The sequence below is a fragment of the Pelobates fuscus genome, chromosome 7, assembly GCF_036172605.1.
Source record: "Pelobates fuscus isolate aPelFus1 chromosome 7, aPelFus1.pri, whole genome shotgun sequence".
In the NCBI taxonomy this organism is placed as follows: Eukaryota; Metazoa; Chordata; class Amphibia; order Anura; family Pelobatidae; genus Pelobates; species Pelobates fuscus.
Window position 1 is genome coordinate 145,634,200 of NC_086323.1, and position 18,428 is coordinate 145,652,627.

General features: G+C 42.6%; 1 protein-coding gene across 1 annotated transcript in view; it reads left to right on the forward strand.

Annotated features, from left to right (window-relative positions):
- The window catches only part of SHQ1 (SHQ1, H/ACA ribonucleoprotein assembly factor), a 113,497-nt gene that overhangs the window by 61,660 nt on the left and 33,409 nt on the right, over positions 1 to 18,428 (forward strand). The window contains exons 10-11 of the mRNA XM_063426761.1: positions 3,427 to 3,550; positions 12,329 to 12,449. Of these exons, the coding sequence (XP_063282831.1) occupies positions 3,427 to 3,550; positions 12,329 to 12,449 (245 nt within the window). The remainder of the gene's footprint in view (positions 1 to 3,426; positions 3,551 to 12,328; positions 12,450 to 18,428) is intronic.

Genomic DNA, 18,428 nt, shown 5'->3' on the forward strand with positions numbered 1-18,428 from the left:
CCTCAATTAAGTTGTATGGTGTCAGGAGATTCTTCGTGCATTCTCACGGTAAACCAGGGGTGCCCAAAAGGTAGATCCACAGATGTTTTAGAATTACAACTCCCATGTTGCTTTGCATACCTTTAGAATGACAAAGCATCATGGAAGCTGCAGTTTAAAAACATTTGGGGATCTACCCTTTGGGCACCCTCGGTTAAACGGTTTACGAAGTTGTGTAGAAGGTACCCATCCGCTCTACTCAAGTTCTCAGCTTTGATGTGGATGCCTCGGACTTGGATTTGGTAATAGGCTAAGAGCGTCATCAACGTTCTCAGCCTAATACTAGCTTCCCATTGAGGAAACTGCATAGAAAATATGCGTACCTTTCTCATGCCATTTCTTGATGACAAGCTAGTGATTTCACAATGACGCTGAGGACTTGGATAGATGTAGAGGGGCAGAGGGGATGGGTACCATGACCATCTACACAAACCTTTACCCCTTATTATAATACAGCACATAGAGTTTCCAAGAACCATAACAACTTAATTAAGATGAAGTTGCTCTGGTGCCTGGAGCGTTCTTTTTAAGTCATATCTGCTCACGAGTATTCAATTAACATCAGCCGTCAAAACACCTTGGTTATTGCAGCTCACTGGAAGCTATAGAGTTAATTTCTCCCCCCTGCGTCTGGAACTTTTTGTTTTCTTCAACAACCAAACGGACTGGGGAGAGCAGGAGAACGGTGAAATATTCATGTAACAAGAAACCGCTTTGAGCCTTACCAGTGCTGATTTTAATTTTTAATCTGTGGTAAATGTTGATGTCTAATCAAGACAACATAATTTATAAACAGAATACATCCCTGAGAATAAGTAATTGCCTTCTTTAAAATCTCGGGTATCTCACAGATGCCTTTGGCTGTGATTTCCAACAACACACAATACTCGGCAACCAGCTACAGGGAAATGCATAATGCATCCATTTTTGTATCGGAGCCGTGTTTCTGGGTAGTGATGGCATAAATCATTTTTTAAAGATCAAATATGTACATATGTAGTTAATAAATATCACATGTTGCATTCCTGTGGTGACTATCTTTATTTATAATTTTAACCCTGTCTGTGCCTGAAGGAGTTTACGGTGAAATGTGTTGCTTATCAGCATTTTATTAGAGTTTGTATTCATTTATTACTCCTTTTATAAGTCTAACCATCCATTAAATAAAAACAATGCATGATTTCATGGGTGGTTGAACAGTAACTCTTAACTAGTAGAATGTGTTTTTAGATATGTGACCTTGCTCTTACATCATAGGATCATCTGGTGGGGGGGGGGAGGGCATACGTGTATTCTTTCTGGTAAATGTGTATTTTAATAAACCACTTGTCCCCCCCCTCCCCCCCCCCCCTTTAAACCAGGAATTTATTAACCCAATTATGTGAGCTCTGAACATTCTATAATCACATTTTTCCATCTTATGTTTTTTTGTTGTGTTTTTTTTTTTTCTTTTTACATGAAGTCTGCATTTTTCCTGGCAGTTATTCACAATCCCCAGTTATTAAAGGAACACTATAGAGGAATGTTGACATTTTATATTCTCAGAACCTGATAGAAAACAGTATTAGTAATTTCAGTAACATTTCAGTATTTCAAGTTATAACACCAGTAAGCTATGAGCAGGTAAGATTTCCCTACCTAAAGGTCTCTGTCATTAGACATATGGGACACGTACACTGCACACCGGCTAAAATTCACAGTTAACACTGGGTTCTCAGATACTTCCATTTACCGGAGTATTGAATGGTTATTTAAGAAGAACTGTTACTTCTCTGGAGATTTCACCATTGCGTAAAACTTTGAAAATTGCCTATCTTGTGTTAGCAAAAAATACATAAAATGGCAAAGCAATCCAGTTCTGCCCTTTTTAAATAAGAAGGTAAAAAAATAAACGTAGTTTCATTGCTTCTCTTCTCTGTGTGTTTTATCTACATTGTCTGCCTGGTCCGAATGACAAAACTAACAACAATGATTGACTAGGACCTAAGATGGAAGACACCCAGTTGCCGAATTAAGAGGCGTGGGTTTTTACATTTTATTTTATTTTTCACATTTCACAAATACATATTTGTTAAATATTTGGAAAATGAAACATAATATGAAGATAGTTCTCCTTTAAAGTGCCTCCCCACCCTAAAAAAAACCCCAGAGTATTTCATAACGATAGGTTTTTTTATGAAATATTCATGAAAAAGCCCATCAATGAAAAAGTATGGACTACTTTTTGTCTCCGTATTTCTCCTCCGTCGTACTTTCTTAGACTCAAGCATTTAGGGCCACCTGATGGGCCCTTAATATTCAAGGGCCCGGTCAGTGCTGCGGCCATTTAATAGCGAGATGGGCTGGGTACTTCCTCCCAGCTCACTCCGTGCGGGAGAGAGGAGGCAGATTGGACACCACAAGGAGGGGAGAGGCAGCCGACTCATCACCCCCAGCCTCCCTCCTGCAATGAAAACGTAAGAAACAGGAGGGGGGGGGGGCTAAAAAATATGTATGTATGTGTGTGTATGTCAGTATGTATGTAGGTCAATGTGTATGTCAGTATATGTGTGTGTCCGTATGTATGTCCATATGTCAGTATGTGTGTGTATGTATGTCAGTATGTCAATATGTATGTATGTGTGTATTTCAGGGGGTTTTGCAAATTCTGGTGAAAGGACAATAAACACATATATCCCTAAAGCAGCACTATTTAGGTAGTAAATAGAGAAGGAGGAGGCCCTTGTTTTAAAATGGCATTCTAGTCACCAGAACCACTACAGCTTAATCTAGTGGTTCTGTTGTATTTAGCATGTCCCAGCAAGCTTTTTAGAGAAAAGGCTGTGTTTACATTGCTGCTTAGTAGCCCCTCTAGTGTCAGTCACTCAGATGGTCACTTGAGGTGCTTCCTATTTCAGTGCATTGAGACGATTCAACGTATCTCTATGCGGAGATGCTGATTGGTACAGCACGTGTTTTTTCTGCACATGCGCAATGGCCTCCCATTGCTTTCCTATGGGAAAGGTTGATCAAGGTTAATGATATCTGCGATAATGGCTTAGCAAGCTGCGGTGTGGCCAGTGTTGTTTGGGGGGAAAGGTGAGTAAAATCACCTTTTTAGTGTGATTGGAGCAGGGCCGCTGACAGATATACACACTGGCTGACAGACACACCCATACATACTAACACACATACTCTCACTGACAGACACACACACTGATTTGACATGGACACACTCACTCATTGACAAAAACACGCTCTGATTTGACTTAAACCGCTAAATCAGAACTATAGTGTTCCTTCAAGGTTCCTACTTCTATTAGTTTAAGTAGGCTTATCTAAGGTAATTTGATTAGGTTGCATTAATTATTATTATTATTATTATTTTTTTTTTTTAAACTCAAATAGAATTACAACTCTATTAAGGACGTGTTGGTGTCATTCGGCAGAAGAGTTTTATGCTATCCGCTCTACAGACACTTCAGTTTGGTAACCAAGGCTATGAAGGATACATTTTCACTGCTTAAACTCGGTAAGTTGATTTCAGTACTCTAACCCGACCATGTACAGACAGTGCGGATTTGGCACATAAACGTTCCAGATAACTACTAAAAAACTTGTAATGAATACTGTTTAACATTTTGTTTGGTCTCTCACCATGTATGACCTTATAAAGTCCATGAACAGTGCTTCTCAAGTTCCCTCCAGTAAGGAAAACTCACCAACGTGTGTACTGTTTGTTTCTGATATCCTTGTGTTTCTAAAAAATAACTCCATCAAACTAAAGACCGCACTCAGACTCTAAGAAACTAATATCGGCCTGGTGAATAATTTAGTTTTTATACCTAACACTCCCTTAATAGCTCACTGTAGTCCCATAGCTGAGGCAAGAGACAACATAATGAGGTGAGAAGCTTTAATACTTTTGCAACACAGTCACTTGAACTGACATTTGCCAGCACACATCCCAGTGTCACAGACACAGGATCTGCACACAGCAGTAGATCAAAGCAACATTGATCCAAGCTGTGGGAATAAGTAAAAACCATGATTTTATTCGCACCACCACAGAATTGGCAATGATTCCATCTCTAGCATCCGTGAAAAAAGGTCCCCGTGAAGACAAAACATTGCCAACACTGTGGTAGTATAACTAAAGCTGTGTTTTTCCGTGTTATGTCAGTGCTGGATTTTCATATTGTCTCAATCATTCACATTTTCTTTTTAGTAATTAAGAGGGTTGTTCTGTCTGGTAGCAAAAACATTTCATTTCCAGTCTCCTGGCAATTAATACAAGTCTTCGAAATATTTAATCATTATGCTGCACTGTAGTATATGGGATTTGGGAATGTGAACACTCGTCGCAAAGCATTCTTATAAGGATAGGTTGTGCTTGGAAGGGCTTGTTATTGGCATGAGTGCAGCCATGTTTAGACCAGCCCTTTAGGCCTAAAGGTTACTGTGACAGAGCTTCTGTACTCCGACCGAGTACCTCCGACCAGTCTGCTTCCTAGCTGCTTGCAGGGACCCTGGAAGCCTCAGCCCCAGTCGCCGAAGCTTGACTGGGGACCTTGTGGAGCTTTTCCACCCGACCAGGCTGCAGCTCTCCTTCCAGGCAGGTATCGTCCTCTCTGCCTCATACACTGCAACCCTGCTTCTGGGCAGGGATTGTCCCTTCGGCCTATTCCTCTGCTGCGTTCCTTCCAGGCAGTTATAATTCCCTCTGCCTCTTCCCCTGCAGCCCTTCTTCCAGGCAGGTATCCACATCCGCCTGCAATGGTATATAGAGCTCTGCCATTTACGGCTCTCAGGCCTAGCTCTCAGAGCTAGATGGAACCTGCAACCAGCAAACAGGTCCGATGACTCTATCACTGGGATCACTACAAATCCACACAGAAAAAGGAACTAACATACAAAACTTTATTTTACTTGGGACTAGCCCATATGATCATTACATAAACATTGCTGTGACAACTCAATACAAATACAAACCGTAAAAAAGTCATAGCAGACAACATACAGCAACGTATTATAACACAATTACATATTTATAAACTGGTGGGGGAGACAATAATGAACAGAAAATATTTCTCCTGCCTGCAGAATTAGCAATGTGCAAATCTACCCGAATATGCATATTAACCAGCCTTGCTATTCAGGTAGTGCATATTGCTGTTGCTACCAAAAGAGGGCACTACACAAGCTCCATAGCAAAATCCACCTAGTTGGTAGCAATCCTCAGCAGTACAGGAGAGCAGGCAATATATTTAAACACACACACACTCTCCCTCTCTCTCCCCCTCTCTCTCTCTCTCTCTCTCCTCTCTCCCCTTCTCTCCCTCCCTCTCTCCCCCCTTCTCTCCCTCCCTCTCTCGTCTTCTTTACACTCGGGCACTTCTACAACCCCACAGAAGTTGGCTGATAATGATGGGAATTTGTCTGTGAAGGGACACATTTGTTCTGATCTTCGTTCGTTTGACCCCACACTTTTTTTTTAACATTCGTTATATGATTTCAAGGAATAATCTACTCTTTTGATAAAAACTTTGATATAATAATTCCTTTTATTTTATTAAGTCTTACATCTGCTTTTAAAATGAAGGCTTAGCTGTATTCCAGCGCTGTCAGTAGTTCCCTCGCAGCATTCTGCTCCAGCCCTTTTTTTTTTTTAAAGATTCTTTATTTTTCATTTTTCATAAACAAAAGTTGCTGAACGTTTTTACAGAAAAAAGAGGTTGGTTAGTCAGGGGGTAACAATATGATACGACACAGTTTCATTGGCACATAACTCTGGCATTGTGTTTTGGTATCTCATACATTATTTTCCATTGGGGACCTGTGAGTTAGGGGGGTCATGCGTATGACCTTACAGGTCATGTTCTCTTTGGTCAGGTGTTGTTGCGGAGGTCTAGGGTTGGTTACGATGTTTCTGACCAGGTAACGGTCCCGGAGTTTGCCAGTTAATAGAGACAAGTTAGATCGTAGGCTTGTTGGGTCAGGTATTTTGGTGGTGGTCGTTCTATTGTTGGGGAGGGGGAACAGTTGTCTTGGAGGTTACGGCCTTTGGGTCGTTCAGTGACTGTGGCTATGGCGGCAGGGCCTGGTAGGTGGGTTGGGTGCTGTAGGGAAGGGGAGTGTTGGGTAGGAGGGGGTGTTAAGGGTGGGGGAGGGGGATTGGAGGCTGCTGCCCTCCTGGGTACTCCCTCCGAGCCCAGGGTAGGTGGAATTGGTTTGGGGTTGGTTGGTTAGGTGCGTGTCTTCGCGTTCGTATAACGTTGGTGGTGTTGGTTGTGTGATCTGGTAGGTCACCATGGGGGGTTACTGTGTCCTTCTAGCCATGGGTCCCAAACTTTGTGAAATGATTTAGGGGTGTCGTGTATCTGTGCTGTTATTCTGTCTATATCTATACTATCCGTAATTTTTGTGTATATTTGAGGGTGAGTGGGTATACGTGACGTGGACCAGTGTTCCGCAATTGCTCTGCGTGTGGCAAGGGTCACTCTTGCTATGAGTTTATTTTCATTGCGGGTGAAGCTATCCAGGGGTTTGGAGAGTAGAAGAGCCCACGGGTCAAGGGGTACTGGCTTGTCCAGTAGTCTGGATAGGAGGGCCGTTATCGTTAGCCATAAGGGTGCAAGTTTAGGGCACGTCCACCAGCAGTGGAGGAAAGTGCCTGTTTCACCACATAATTTCCAGCAGAGGTTGGTGGGGCTTTGTTTCATGGCCTTTAGGCGGTAGGGAGTGAGGTACCATCTGAAGAGCATTTTGTATGCCTGCTCTTGATGGGTGACGCATATTGAAATGGATTTGGTAGATGCCCAGATGTCTGCCCAATCTGAGGGGTCTTCGGGGGGTCCCAGGTCTTTCTCCCAAGCCGCGATGTATGGGAGGGATACCTGTGTATGGTGTGTGGTTAGTGTCTGGTATATGGTTGATATTTGGCTCTTTCTGAATGGTGAGTGGAGGGTGTCCCTTTCAAAACTGGTCAGGGATGAGGTGGCTGCTAAGCGAACTGCGTCTGTTGCTGCGAAGCTTCGAAGTTGGAGGTAGCGAAAGTAGTCATATGTGGTTAGGGTTTCGGGATTGGGGATGTCGGTGTATTGCAGGGGTTTGCCATTGGGGTAAAGGTGTCCTAGTCTAACTATGTCGCGATCTTCGAAGTGGGCGTAGTCTTGCGGAGTGAGGCCTGGTGGGAACATTCTGTTGCGGAGGATTGGGGTGAGAGGTGATAAGCCCGTGGGACAGCTCGAATTTGTCGCTTAGGTGGTCCCAGAGATCTAGGGAGTGGGTGATTGTTGGGGAGGTGGGGGGTGGCAGCGATCTGTATTGTTTTTGGAGCCACATGTATTGGGAGGGGTGTTCTTTACCAAAGATGAGGTGTTCTAAGTCTACCCAACGTTTGTGTGAGGGGGGAAGGTGCCAGTGCTGAATTTGGGTGAGGTGAGCCGCATGAAGGTAGAGTGTAAGGTTGGGGAGGCCTAGCCCTCCGGAGGGTTTGGGTACGTATAGTGTGGATCTACGGACTCGGGGTTTCTTCCCGTTCCAGATGAATCGGTCTATGGCAGTTTGTAGTTGTTTGAGGTCTGTTTTTTTACAGGGGATGGGTAATGCTTGGAATGCATAGAGGAATTTGGGTAGGAGGCTCATTTTAACTGAGGCTATTCTTCCTAGCCAGGATATGGTAATCGGTTTCCAGCGTTCCAGGTTTAGGAATGCTCTTTGGAATAGTGGGGGGTAATTGGCTGTGTATAGGGTGGAGGTGTCGTTGGTGATTTGGACCCCTAGATAAGTGATCGCTGATGGGCAGATTCTGAAGGGGAATTCCCGTTTCAGGGTGTGGATAGTTGATTCCGAGAGGTTAAGCGGCATGAGGTCTGATTTAGTGGCGTTGAGTTGATATCCAGAGATCTTTGAGTAGCTTTGTAGGGTTGCTAGGAGGGTGGTTAGGGTCGGGACGGGGTTAGTCAGGGTAAGGAGGATGTCGTCTGCGTATGCTGCGATTGTGAATGTTTCGTCCCTGATCCGGAGCCCTTCTATGTGTGGGTCATTACGTATGGTCTCCAGCAGGGGTTCGAGGGAGATGGCGAATAGTAAAGGGGACAGGGGGCAACCTTGACGGGTTCCATTCAATATGGGAAAGGAGGGAGGGGTGATGTTGGGGATTAGGAGGTGTGCAGTCGGTGTGTGGTACATTGCTTGTAGAAAAAGGGTGAATTCTTGTGGGAATCCGAATTTGTGGAGTACTGTAAAAAGGTATGGCCAGAGAAGGCGGTCGAAGGCCTTCTCGGCGTCTAGGGAGAGTATCGTGGTTGGGAGGCGTTTATGATTGGCATACCAAATGAGGTCTATAGCTCGTCTGGTGTTGTCCTGTGCTTGTCTTTGAGGGATAAAACCTACTTGGTCTGGGTTGATAAGTTTTGGTAAGAGGGGGTTGATTCTTGTCGTCATCACTTTGGTCATGAGTTTTAAGTCTATGTTCAGGAGTGAAATAGGGCGGACGTGGCCTGGGTCTTCGTGGGTCTTACCGGGTTTAGGTAGGAGAGTGATGTTTGCTCGCGTCATGTCGGGGGGTAGTGGGTTGCCTTTGAGCATTTCATTAAATACTTTGCATAGTCGTGGGGTGAGTATGTCTCCAAATGATTTGTAGTAGATAGCTGTTAGGCCGTCAGGGCCAGGGCTTTTATTGGGTTTTAAGGTTTTTATAGCTGCCTGCAGTTCTTCTGGGGTGATGTCTGCGGAGATTATCGTTCTAGCTGTATCTGTGAGGGAGGGGAGGGAGAGTTTTTTGAGGAAGTCGTCTGTTAAGGTTTGGGTGAGGTCGGTTTGGGGGTTCGGGGTGTGGTTGTAGAGGGACGTAAAGTATTGTTGGAATGTTTTCCCGATTGTGTGGGGGTCTCTACTCAGTGTGCCGTCCGATGTACGAATCTTGGAGACTCGTTTCGAGTCCGTTAGGTGTTTGAGACGTTTTGCTAGCATTGAGTCTGCCTTGTTACCCTTCTCGTAGTATTTTTGTTTGGTCCATGTGAGTGCTTTAGCTGTGGCTGAGAGTGAGAGGCGTTTGAGCAGGGCCCTAGCTGATGTGAGCTGGTCACTGCTCCAGCCCTTTTAACGCCATCATGTCTGATAACATTGGTCCAATCCAATTCTTCTCATTCAGGAGCATTGTGGACTCTGCTTTCCTGGCTCACGCCACGATCACAAATCAAATCCCAGTAGTGGCTGCACCTCTGGAAGGGGTAGCAAGGTTATGAATTCCACCATCCATAGAGCAGAGACCACAGGTGGAGGTCAGTGGGGATAAGGTACAGAAGGAAACTCAACACCAAGTACCAGGTCTTACACATAAAGGAGGGAGCTAATTGGATTAAGATAAGTTGCAGGGATACTGGGGGCCCTGCAAACTCACTGGAATAAATGTGTCAGAATTATGCCTTTCCATTTGGGCAGAGTAGGGGTAATAGACTACTGTTGAGGGTAGGGTGGACTTGTGTCATATGGAGAGATAAAAATCAGGAAAAAACACACCGCAATAAGATTCAGTTTTTTATACTGCTTTAACTGCTTGTGTGTTGCACTTTTGTGTGTTTACCATTCCTAAGCATGTGAATGTTAAGCTTCAATCTTTCCCTCTTATTTTAAAAACATATTTTCTGAAAACCTAGCCATAGAAATATTTCCTTTGTCCGTCTTTCAGTGCATGCTTGCTCTAACCCCTGGCAATTCCTGGACAGATGCCCACAATGGGTTTATGCACCCCACTTGAAAACAAGCTGTCTTTCATCCGTCTGTAATGTGCAGGGAAGGCTCTCTGCAGGGATGCCTTGTGTGAGTCTAAGAAATATGTGTTTTATTTAATGCAGTCTGGAAGCTATTTCAGCCCTGAGAGTCCTCTGCCAAAGAAGGGGTGTGAAAATGTGAGCAGGGAGGACTGCCAAAAAGGCCTTTGAGTTTAGACAATATCTGTTATTTTTATCTTTTGCGGAGCGATGGAGCCAGGAATCTATAGCCAAGAATATAGCCATAGAATTACTTAAAGGAGTGCTATACAGATACTTTTTAAGCAGGAATACTTACCGTAATTTTCTTTTCCTGGCGGTCATCCATGACAATATATATTAATGGGTTAGCTCCTCCCAGTTCAGATGATAAGGAAAAGGATTTAATAGGAGTTTTAATCATGTGATCACCAGTCTAGTTAGTACGCTTCAAAGCCAATCTATGGGGGACAAAAGAGGAAAAAAAATGAATGAAACGTATGCTGCCATGGATAAATACCAAGATCAGAAAACCGTATGAATACATGTTCCTTATTCCTGGCTAAACATGGCAGCATATACCAGTGGACAATACTCAAGATTCCTTTGAGGAAAACACAGACCTGCCGACCTGGCCATATATAGACAGTCTTACTTTCAGCTGATAATTACTTGCAAACATATGGAACAAAGCCCAAATGCCAGTTATGCAGAAACTCTCTGGGGAACTATTAGCCACAATAGTTCATGATGTGGAACTAACCTGTGGTCCATCTAGAATAGGACACGACTTAACAGGGTGTGCCCTAGAAATAGCTGTAATAACCATCTTCTCTAAGTGCAGATGCAGCTTCACTGCTACAATGGTCAATAAGAATCACAAAGTCTTCTTGATTCAAAAATTGTACAGGTTCTTTTGGTATACACAGAGCCGGAACCACATCCTACATGTTCCTTACATGTACTCCTGATGAAGAAAATGGAAAGAAAGTTGAGAAGGCCAGTTCTTGGTTCAAGTAGAACTGCCAAACTTTGGACAGCCAGTGGTGTTCATACACGGAAAGTAGTTATTCACAAGACCACAAGTATATGGAAGTGGACAAAATGACCTCATCGATCAATGACAGTCCTAACGTGTTCCATAAAGTTTAGGATGCTTGGATAGCCTCTGCTTATTCTACCTTGGACAGATCAACAACCCCTTTAATGCTTCTCCCCCTACACATCTATCCACACCTGAACAGCAGGTCCCTAGTGCGATATTTAGTGGGACTACCTGCAGTTGCAGACAGACCCTTCACACACCAGGATAAGGCGCAGCAGTTAAGAGCATCTCATTCTGTCTGTTAGGACTGGTCTTATCCCATATTATCCAGCCCTGCTGAGGTTTATGGAAAAAGTATTTTGTCCCCAAAGAGCAGTTCCAATAATAACATTGGATGATTAAAACGGCATAATAAACTGATAGCTTCTGTGTTTTACTAGTGGGAGAGACACTGGCCATTCACATGCAGCTTGTGGCATGACTTGCTCCAGGGTGGAGCGAAAGAACTTTCCCTATTCGATATGGAGGTGTACGTACGTTGCTTAAACAGTAGGAACAACATTGTTATAGGCAACTTGGAACCAACAATTCAGAGCTTGCCCGATTTACAGGTAGAGGGGACTCCAAGCACCGGGCACTTTGCAGTAATGCTAAGAACCTACAGAATGATTGTATGTTGTTTATTTATAACTTTGTCTCCCAAGCATTGGTTTTTCCAGCTAGTGTTCCTTTTAACTAGAGTTAGACCGAAAGGAAGGCTTCCAGGTTTTGCTGCCAAACCTCACAGCAGCCAGATCAGTTGGAGAGCATGTGGTCAATCAACAGATAACAGCTTTCACAGATAAATAGCTATGTCAAGCACAGTGGTTTTTTTACTAAAACCTCTACGGACCGCAAACAGTTCTGTGTATAACGAAATCTCCACTTGAACAAAATTGTGTAATATCAAAGTGCACATTTTCTGGGTTCTGATATCTTTGATACCGATTCCTCACTTTCTAAATATTCTAAATATTATTTTTGAAATACAAATGTGTTTGTTTTTCTCATCACTCTTTTTTTCTGGTAATAGTTTGCTCAGTATGTTGTTTTTTTTTTTTTTTGTATTTTTTTTTTTTTAAAATGTCTTCTCTTGAGTTGATGTCTTTGCTATTGTTGCATATCGTTTCCCTTTTTTACATTGCTTAATTGAAACTTGCTATATGGCTTTGCAGCCCGCAGGCATATACACACTATCACTTCAAACTACCTCTCAAAAATGCCCTCCACTTAGTTGTACAGTTGCAAAACTCTGCTGCCATCTACTGGTGAGTGTGTTCTAGGGTGCTTAACCTTTCCGTACATCAGGCTATATATTTAAGCCATGTAGAGCATGTCAGTTATGTGTCTCCTAGTATGTTTTTCTAAGGTGGATAATGCTAGCACTATGTTTCTTCAAAGCATCCCTATTGCAGGAATTCTTTTAAAGTGTCAAGTAACCCTCTGTCTCTTCTCTGTTGTCTCTTTCTAGGTAAAGCTGCAGTTTTGAAATGTTTATTGGATATCCATGCTATATTTCAAGAAAATGATCCAGTGTACATCCTTAATGACTTGTATATTACAGACTACTGCATCTGGATTCAAAAAGTCAAGTGAGTTCTAGGATCGGCTCATAAATTAAAGAAATATATTGTGTCTGTGTGTGTAGGGCCAGTGCAAGGATTTTTGGTTACACAGGCAAAGATGATTTTGCCCCCCCGCTCCCCACCCAACCAAAAGCCTCTTCACCTGTGTGCCCCTTAATCCACCTTTTGTTTCTTATCCCCTTTTTTAAAATGACTTACCCCCTTTAGTGTATCTTATCCCCTATTTTCCCCATTGTGTGTCCTACACCTCTATTTGTGTATCTCTTACAACCCCCCTTTGTGTGTCTTACCCCCCCCAGCCCCTTTGTGTCTTTTACTCTTACCAGCTCCTTTGTGTTTCTCTTTCACCACCAGCCCCTCTGTGACTCTTTTTCCTCTTCTCCAGCCCCTCTGTGTCTCTTTCACCCACAGCCCCTATGTATTTCCACACCCAGGCCCTTCTCTGTGGCGCTTTCATCCCCAACCCCTCTGTGAACTTTCTCACCCCCAGGCCCATCTGTGTTTCATTCTCCCCCCTCATGTCCCTCTGTGTCTTTCTCCCCACTTAGGCCCCCGCCCTGTGTTCCTTCCCCCCCCCCCTCCACTGTCCTATAGGGTTCTTTCCCCCCCCTCCCCCATCCCATAGTGTTCCTTACCACCCCTGTCCCATAGTGCTCCTTACCACCCACTCCCCTCCCCTGTCCCATAGTGCTCCTTACCACCCCTCTCCCTTGTCCCATAGTGCTCCTTACCACCCACTCCCCTCCCCTGTCCCATAGTGCTCCTTACCACCCCTCTCCCTTGTCCCATAGTGCTCCTTACCACCCCTCTCCCTTGTCCCATAGTGCTCCTTACCACCCACACATTCTCCCCTGTCCCATAGTGCTCCTTACCACCCCACCCCCTCCCCTGTCCCATAGTGCTCCTTACCACCCCTCTCCCTTGTCCCATAGTGCTCCTTACCACCCACACCCCTCCCCTTTCCCATAGTGCTCCTTACCACCCCTCCCCCCCCGTCCCATAGTGCTCCTTACCACCCACCCACTCCCCTGTCCCATAGTGCTCCTTACCACCCACCCCCCTCCCCAGTCCCATAGTGCTCCTTACCACCCAACATCTTTTAGTGGTCGCCCCCTTCCCCAGTGTTCCTTTTCCTTTCCATCCCCTGTACCTTAGCGCCCCCCCTTAATGTCCCTCTGTCTCCCCCTCCCCCTAGTGTTCCTCTCCCCTCCCTCTTTTTATGTGTTCTCTCCCCCTCCCATCCCATAGTGTTCTTTCCCCCCTGTCCCATAGTCCTCCTTACCACCCACTTGAGTAGTCAATGGCCTGATTTTCTTTTTTGCTTCTGTTCATATCTGACAGCGTGCTGGTTAAAACATGCCAAGTCTTCTTGGGGAGCCTCACATGTATTGGTATTTTGGTTAGAATATTGTGTCTAATGATGTCACATACTCTATAGTGAGTTTTTCTTCAAAACTGTGAGACCGTGAGAGTACAGAAATTATGTTCTGTTTCTGGAAGATATATTTATATCAGATGCTCCTAAAGACGGAAATTCGAGAGATATCAAATGATTGAACAGATGTACTGGCATCCTAACATGTAGAAATCACAGGTACTTGATGCAACATGCTAGCATCGCATGCCCAAAACATTCTCTCTCTGGCTCCCATAAAGACACAAGTACAAGTACACCACCTTCTTAATCTGCTTGTTTGCAAGCTGTAATTGTGCAAATCACTTTCTCATTCTGCCTCTTTATTCTTCAATTTGTAAGTTCTTTGATTTGGGGTGATGTGGGATTTTATAGTGCTTCTTTATATTCAAAAATGTTTATAGATGCAGTAAGGCATGATTAGAATTTGAAGAATGGCAAATTAAAGGAACACTATAGTGTATTCCTAACTGTATAAGTCTAAATAGCTGTTTAGTCCCCTGGTACCTCCTTATCTCTGGTTATACATTTTTCCAGTGCCGCTCAGGTCCCGTCATGGCTGGCCCTGCCCACGCTCCACCCTATTGGCTTAGATCATCAGACTTGACGATCTCATCCAATCCAATGCTTTCCCATGGGAAAGCATTCGGAGGCTATCGCACATGAGCAGCAATCAGCATCTCCACCATAGAGATGCATTGAACCAATGCATCTCAATGGGGAAAGTTCAGCGCCTCCATGCAGAGCTGACGCTGAACATTCGTGCTGCACGTTGTGCAGTACTGACCCTGGAGGCACCTCTAGTGGTTGTCTGAGTGACTGCCATTTGAGGTGTCCCTAGGCTGTAATTTAAACACTGCCTTTTCTCTGGTTCATCTAGATTAGAGTGTGGATCAAAATGGTGCATAAACCTTGGTCTATAAAACAGAGGTAGCTTGTGGCTGTTGGTGGACTACACATCTGAATACCCTCAGTCACCATTTGCATACTCCGAATATTAGCGTTGTTAATTTCTACTAATTTTAGGCATTTGCAGAATAAACCAGTAATCAATAATTATTATAAATGCATATGCTTGACAAACTATATAATTTGCTAATTAACAAACTTTCTAATGAAGGTATCGCCAGCCTTGTTTAGTTTCTGTTTGCTAACTTATATGTACTGTTTTCTTTAAAGTATCACTGGATATGTCAGTACATTTTTTTTAAAAGATATAAATTATTTACAACTACACTTTTGTTCCATTAGGGGGAAATTAAGCTGGTTTATTCTTACAGGTTTCAGACTTTCAGGATACTTGTAGAGGCCAACATTCATTTTCCGACTTTCAAGAAATTGAAATTGATAAAATATTGTTTAGCACAGGTGCGTCTTACAATAGCAGCCAAGGCGATGTCTGAAACGTTCTTTCAGAATTGCCTGGTTTAGTTTTTAGTTTTTTTTTTTATCTTTTTACTAGCTTTAAGGAAATATTGCAGGAAATGGATACATATTTAGGAATAAGAGCATAGTAAACTTTCCCAACTAATGAACATTTTGATGTGGTGATTATAGTAATAATTGCATTTCTATTCTGTACTGTTCCTTTTAATATTTTGAAATGTTTTAGCAATGTCTTATATAAGCTGTACGTTTTCAAAATGTATAGCCCCTCATTAGATCGTTTCCACATTGTGCAGATAAGTCAGTTTATTCTACAAAATCTTAACACTGTGTCCAGGACTGTCAGGCAGAGCCTGCATCTCGCTGGCACAAGGCCTTGTGAGAGAACACACAGTGAATGTGCTTAGAAGTGATGGCTGGATTGTTGAGGTCACAGACTGATTCTTGAGCAGAACGAATACTCTCTAGGGGGAAGAACAGCAGATTGGCCTTATTTTCTTGGCTGTCATAGTGACACGAGCAGTTAACCCTTTTGTGTGCCAGAGGGCTAGAAAATACACCTCTCTGACATATCAAGGGATAAAATAGAAAATATATCCAGTTGTCTGAATGCTCTAGCAATTGAAATAATTAGCACAAAAATAAGTAGTGGAATAAATAAATAAATATATTCTTATTCCGCTATTTATTTATATTTAAAGAATATAACAAAATATAGACAATCTTTGCACTCACGCTTTATGAAGAATGTAGCCGGTTGGTTGAAATTCAGGGAAGGAAATACAAAGTCCAAGTAGTGATCAGCACTCACGGGCTTTTGAAGTTTAAAATTTTCAAGTTTATTGAAAATCCATTAAAATAATTGACGTTTCAGTCCCCTTTGGGACTCTCATCAGGATCGGGCTCCAAATGGGTGTGGGTGGATTGGTAAAGTTCAAATCATATGGATTTACAGCCAAACTGGTAATTGCCTTCTAAAACAATTCCTGTTTAGTTTTTTTTTCTCACTTATTTATGGATCCTTATATACCCGGATTTCCATTCTGAATGAATTCTGCACGCGGTTCTTTTGGAGTACATTTTAAACCTTAGGAACTGTCCACAAGTTTCACGAGTACGCCTGCCAGTTTCCCATCTATAGAACCAAACCTAAAACTTTACGGTCTGACTGGCGTTTTTTCCTGTTAAAAAAAAAAAAGCCAAGCATTCGTGGGTAAAGGGCTCTCTTGTATATAATCTATTTTACCCGTACCAAGCTTTCGAAAGTCTGTTAATGTCTTGTTTAATCAGCTACATTGTGTTTTCTCTTACTTTACAATCCTTTCCTAGGGACCATTTAACAGCAGGCTTTGGCTTGTAATTGCCACCGTGATGTGAAACTGGTGTGTTTAGCAATTTTGAGGCAGCACAAATACAGATTGTCTTAAACAAATCTATAATATAATTTGATTAACCTTTGCAGGGTTATTGAATGCAGATGATTCCTCACACTAAACCTGTAAGGGTACACTGGAACATATAAGCTGTTATGGAAACAAACATTTTGATCTATGTTTTACCAGTGATCTTTATCCTGAAAGCATCGGGTCCATTTATGCCAATAACTTGCTTTTCATAGCAGACTACGCAAGATGCAAAAAGTTACATTTTCTTTTTCTCCAGTTTCATGTTGGGTAGGGGTTTTGCATTATCCATTGTCCTGATGGATTGTCCATTGTCCTGATGAATATCTTTCTTTATAATGGTCATTAAAAAAAGACATGCTGCAGCACATGTATCCACTCTAATTATATCAAGTCACAAACTAAAATAATACTATTTTTCTCTAGGCAATACTATACATGGGTAAAAAAAAATAAGAGCCAATTGTTCAGCCCTTCCTACCCTCCCTAGCCCTCCCAGAATCCTGCCGTACAGAACGCACTCTAAATTACTGGTGTCCAGTAATTCTGTGGGAATTAATTATGGGAAATGCCCAAGATCAGCTAGATTACCCAGGCCAGACATCCCAGCTTTATTATTTTTTCCAAAAAAGGCACTTTTACATGATGGATATTCCAATAGCTCTAGAGATTCGCTTGAAACAGGTTCAAAAGTGCTCTTTGACTTTGTCAGCCACACTTGGAAAGGTTCAGGTTTTTGGACATGGCAAATATAGTGTTTTAATTTTTTTTTTTTAATTTTTTTTTTTATCAAACCGCAATTCTCAAAGTGAAAGAGGAAATTGCTAAAGAATTGCCATTTTGTGCAGTGAAAAAGCCCATGGCATTTCATTGATCTCTCATGCTTTACCTGTTAGTGCTAAATAAAATGAACATACAATGTATGGTTACTGTAACTCCCCTCTACCTTAATGTCACATGTAAAATTCTAAATGTATCTGTTAGTGCTAAAGAAATCATACAGATACTATATGTGCTGCATTTATGAAACCTCTATTATACTGTAAAGTAATCTGTCTGTGTCTCTGCTGAAAACCCATCAGATATAGCCCCAAAGTACCTCTCCACCAGTTGCACTGCAGTCACTGTCATCCCCACCCACAAAAACCTTGCTGTGGTTTTTACCAGTGCCGTTAAACAGTATTTATTGGTTACACCTATGTACATAAAGCTACTGTGTGCATTGCCATTCATAAAATATAGCGGTGTGACTCCATGGCAAAAAAGTAAAAATATACCAGATTATGTAGAAATAGTTTGGACTTAAATAGTTTCAAGCAACATGCACTTTCATTAAAATAACGTTTAGAGGAATGAGGTTATACTGAATGGCAAATAAGGAATGGCTATAATGTAGTTAGGAAGCGACCTAGAGAAACACTACTTGAAGATAATAGGGCTTTGGGAAAGAATACAAATAAAACCAAATCAGCTCTTATAGATGAAGTGCAAGGAGCTGACGAGGATCCCAAAAAAGATTGCAGTGGCTGCAACGGAAAGCTTCAGGTCCGTTAAACCCCACTTGTCTTTTCATCCTGCGGCCACCGCACTGCAAGCAGCAAAGTCACCATTGGGGTCTTTGCAACCCATGGTGACAGTCGCTTTAAAGAGTCGCTATAGTGTTAAGATTGCAAATCTGTATTCCTAACGCTATAGAATCTCCGATGTGAAAGCTGGAATGGGAAAAATAAAGTTTTTTTTGTTTTTTTTTGTTTTACCTTTTCTCCATCACCGTGTCTCCAG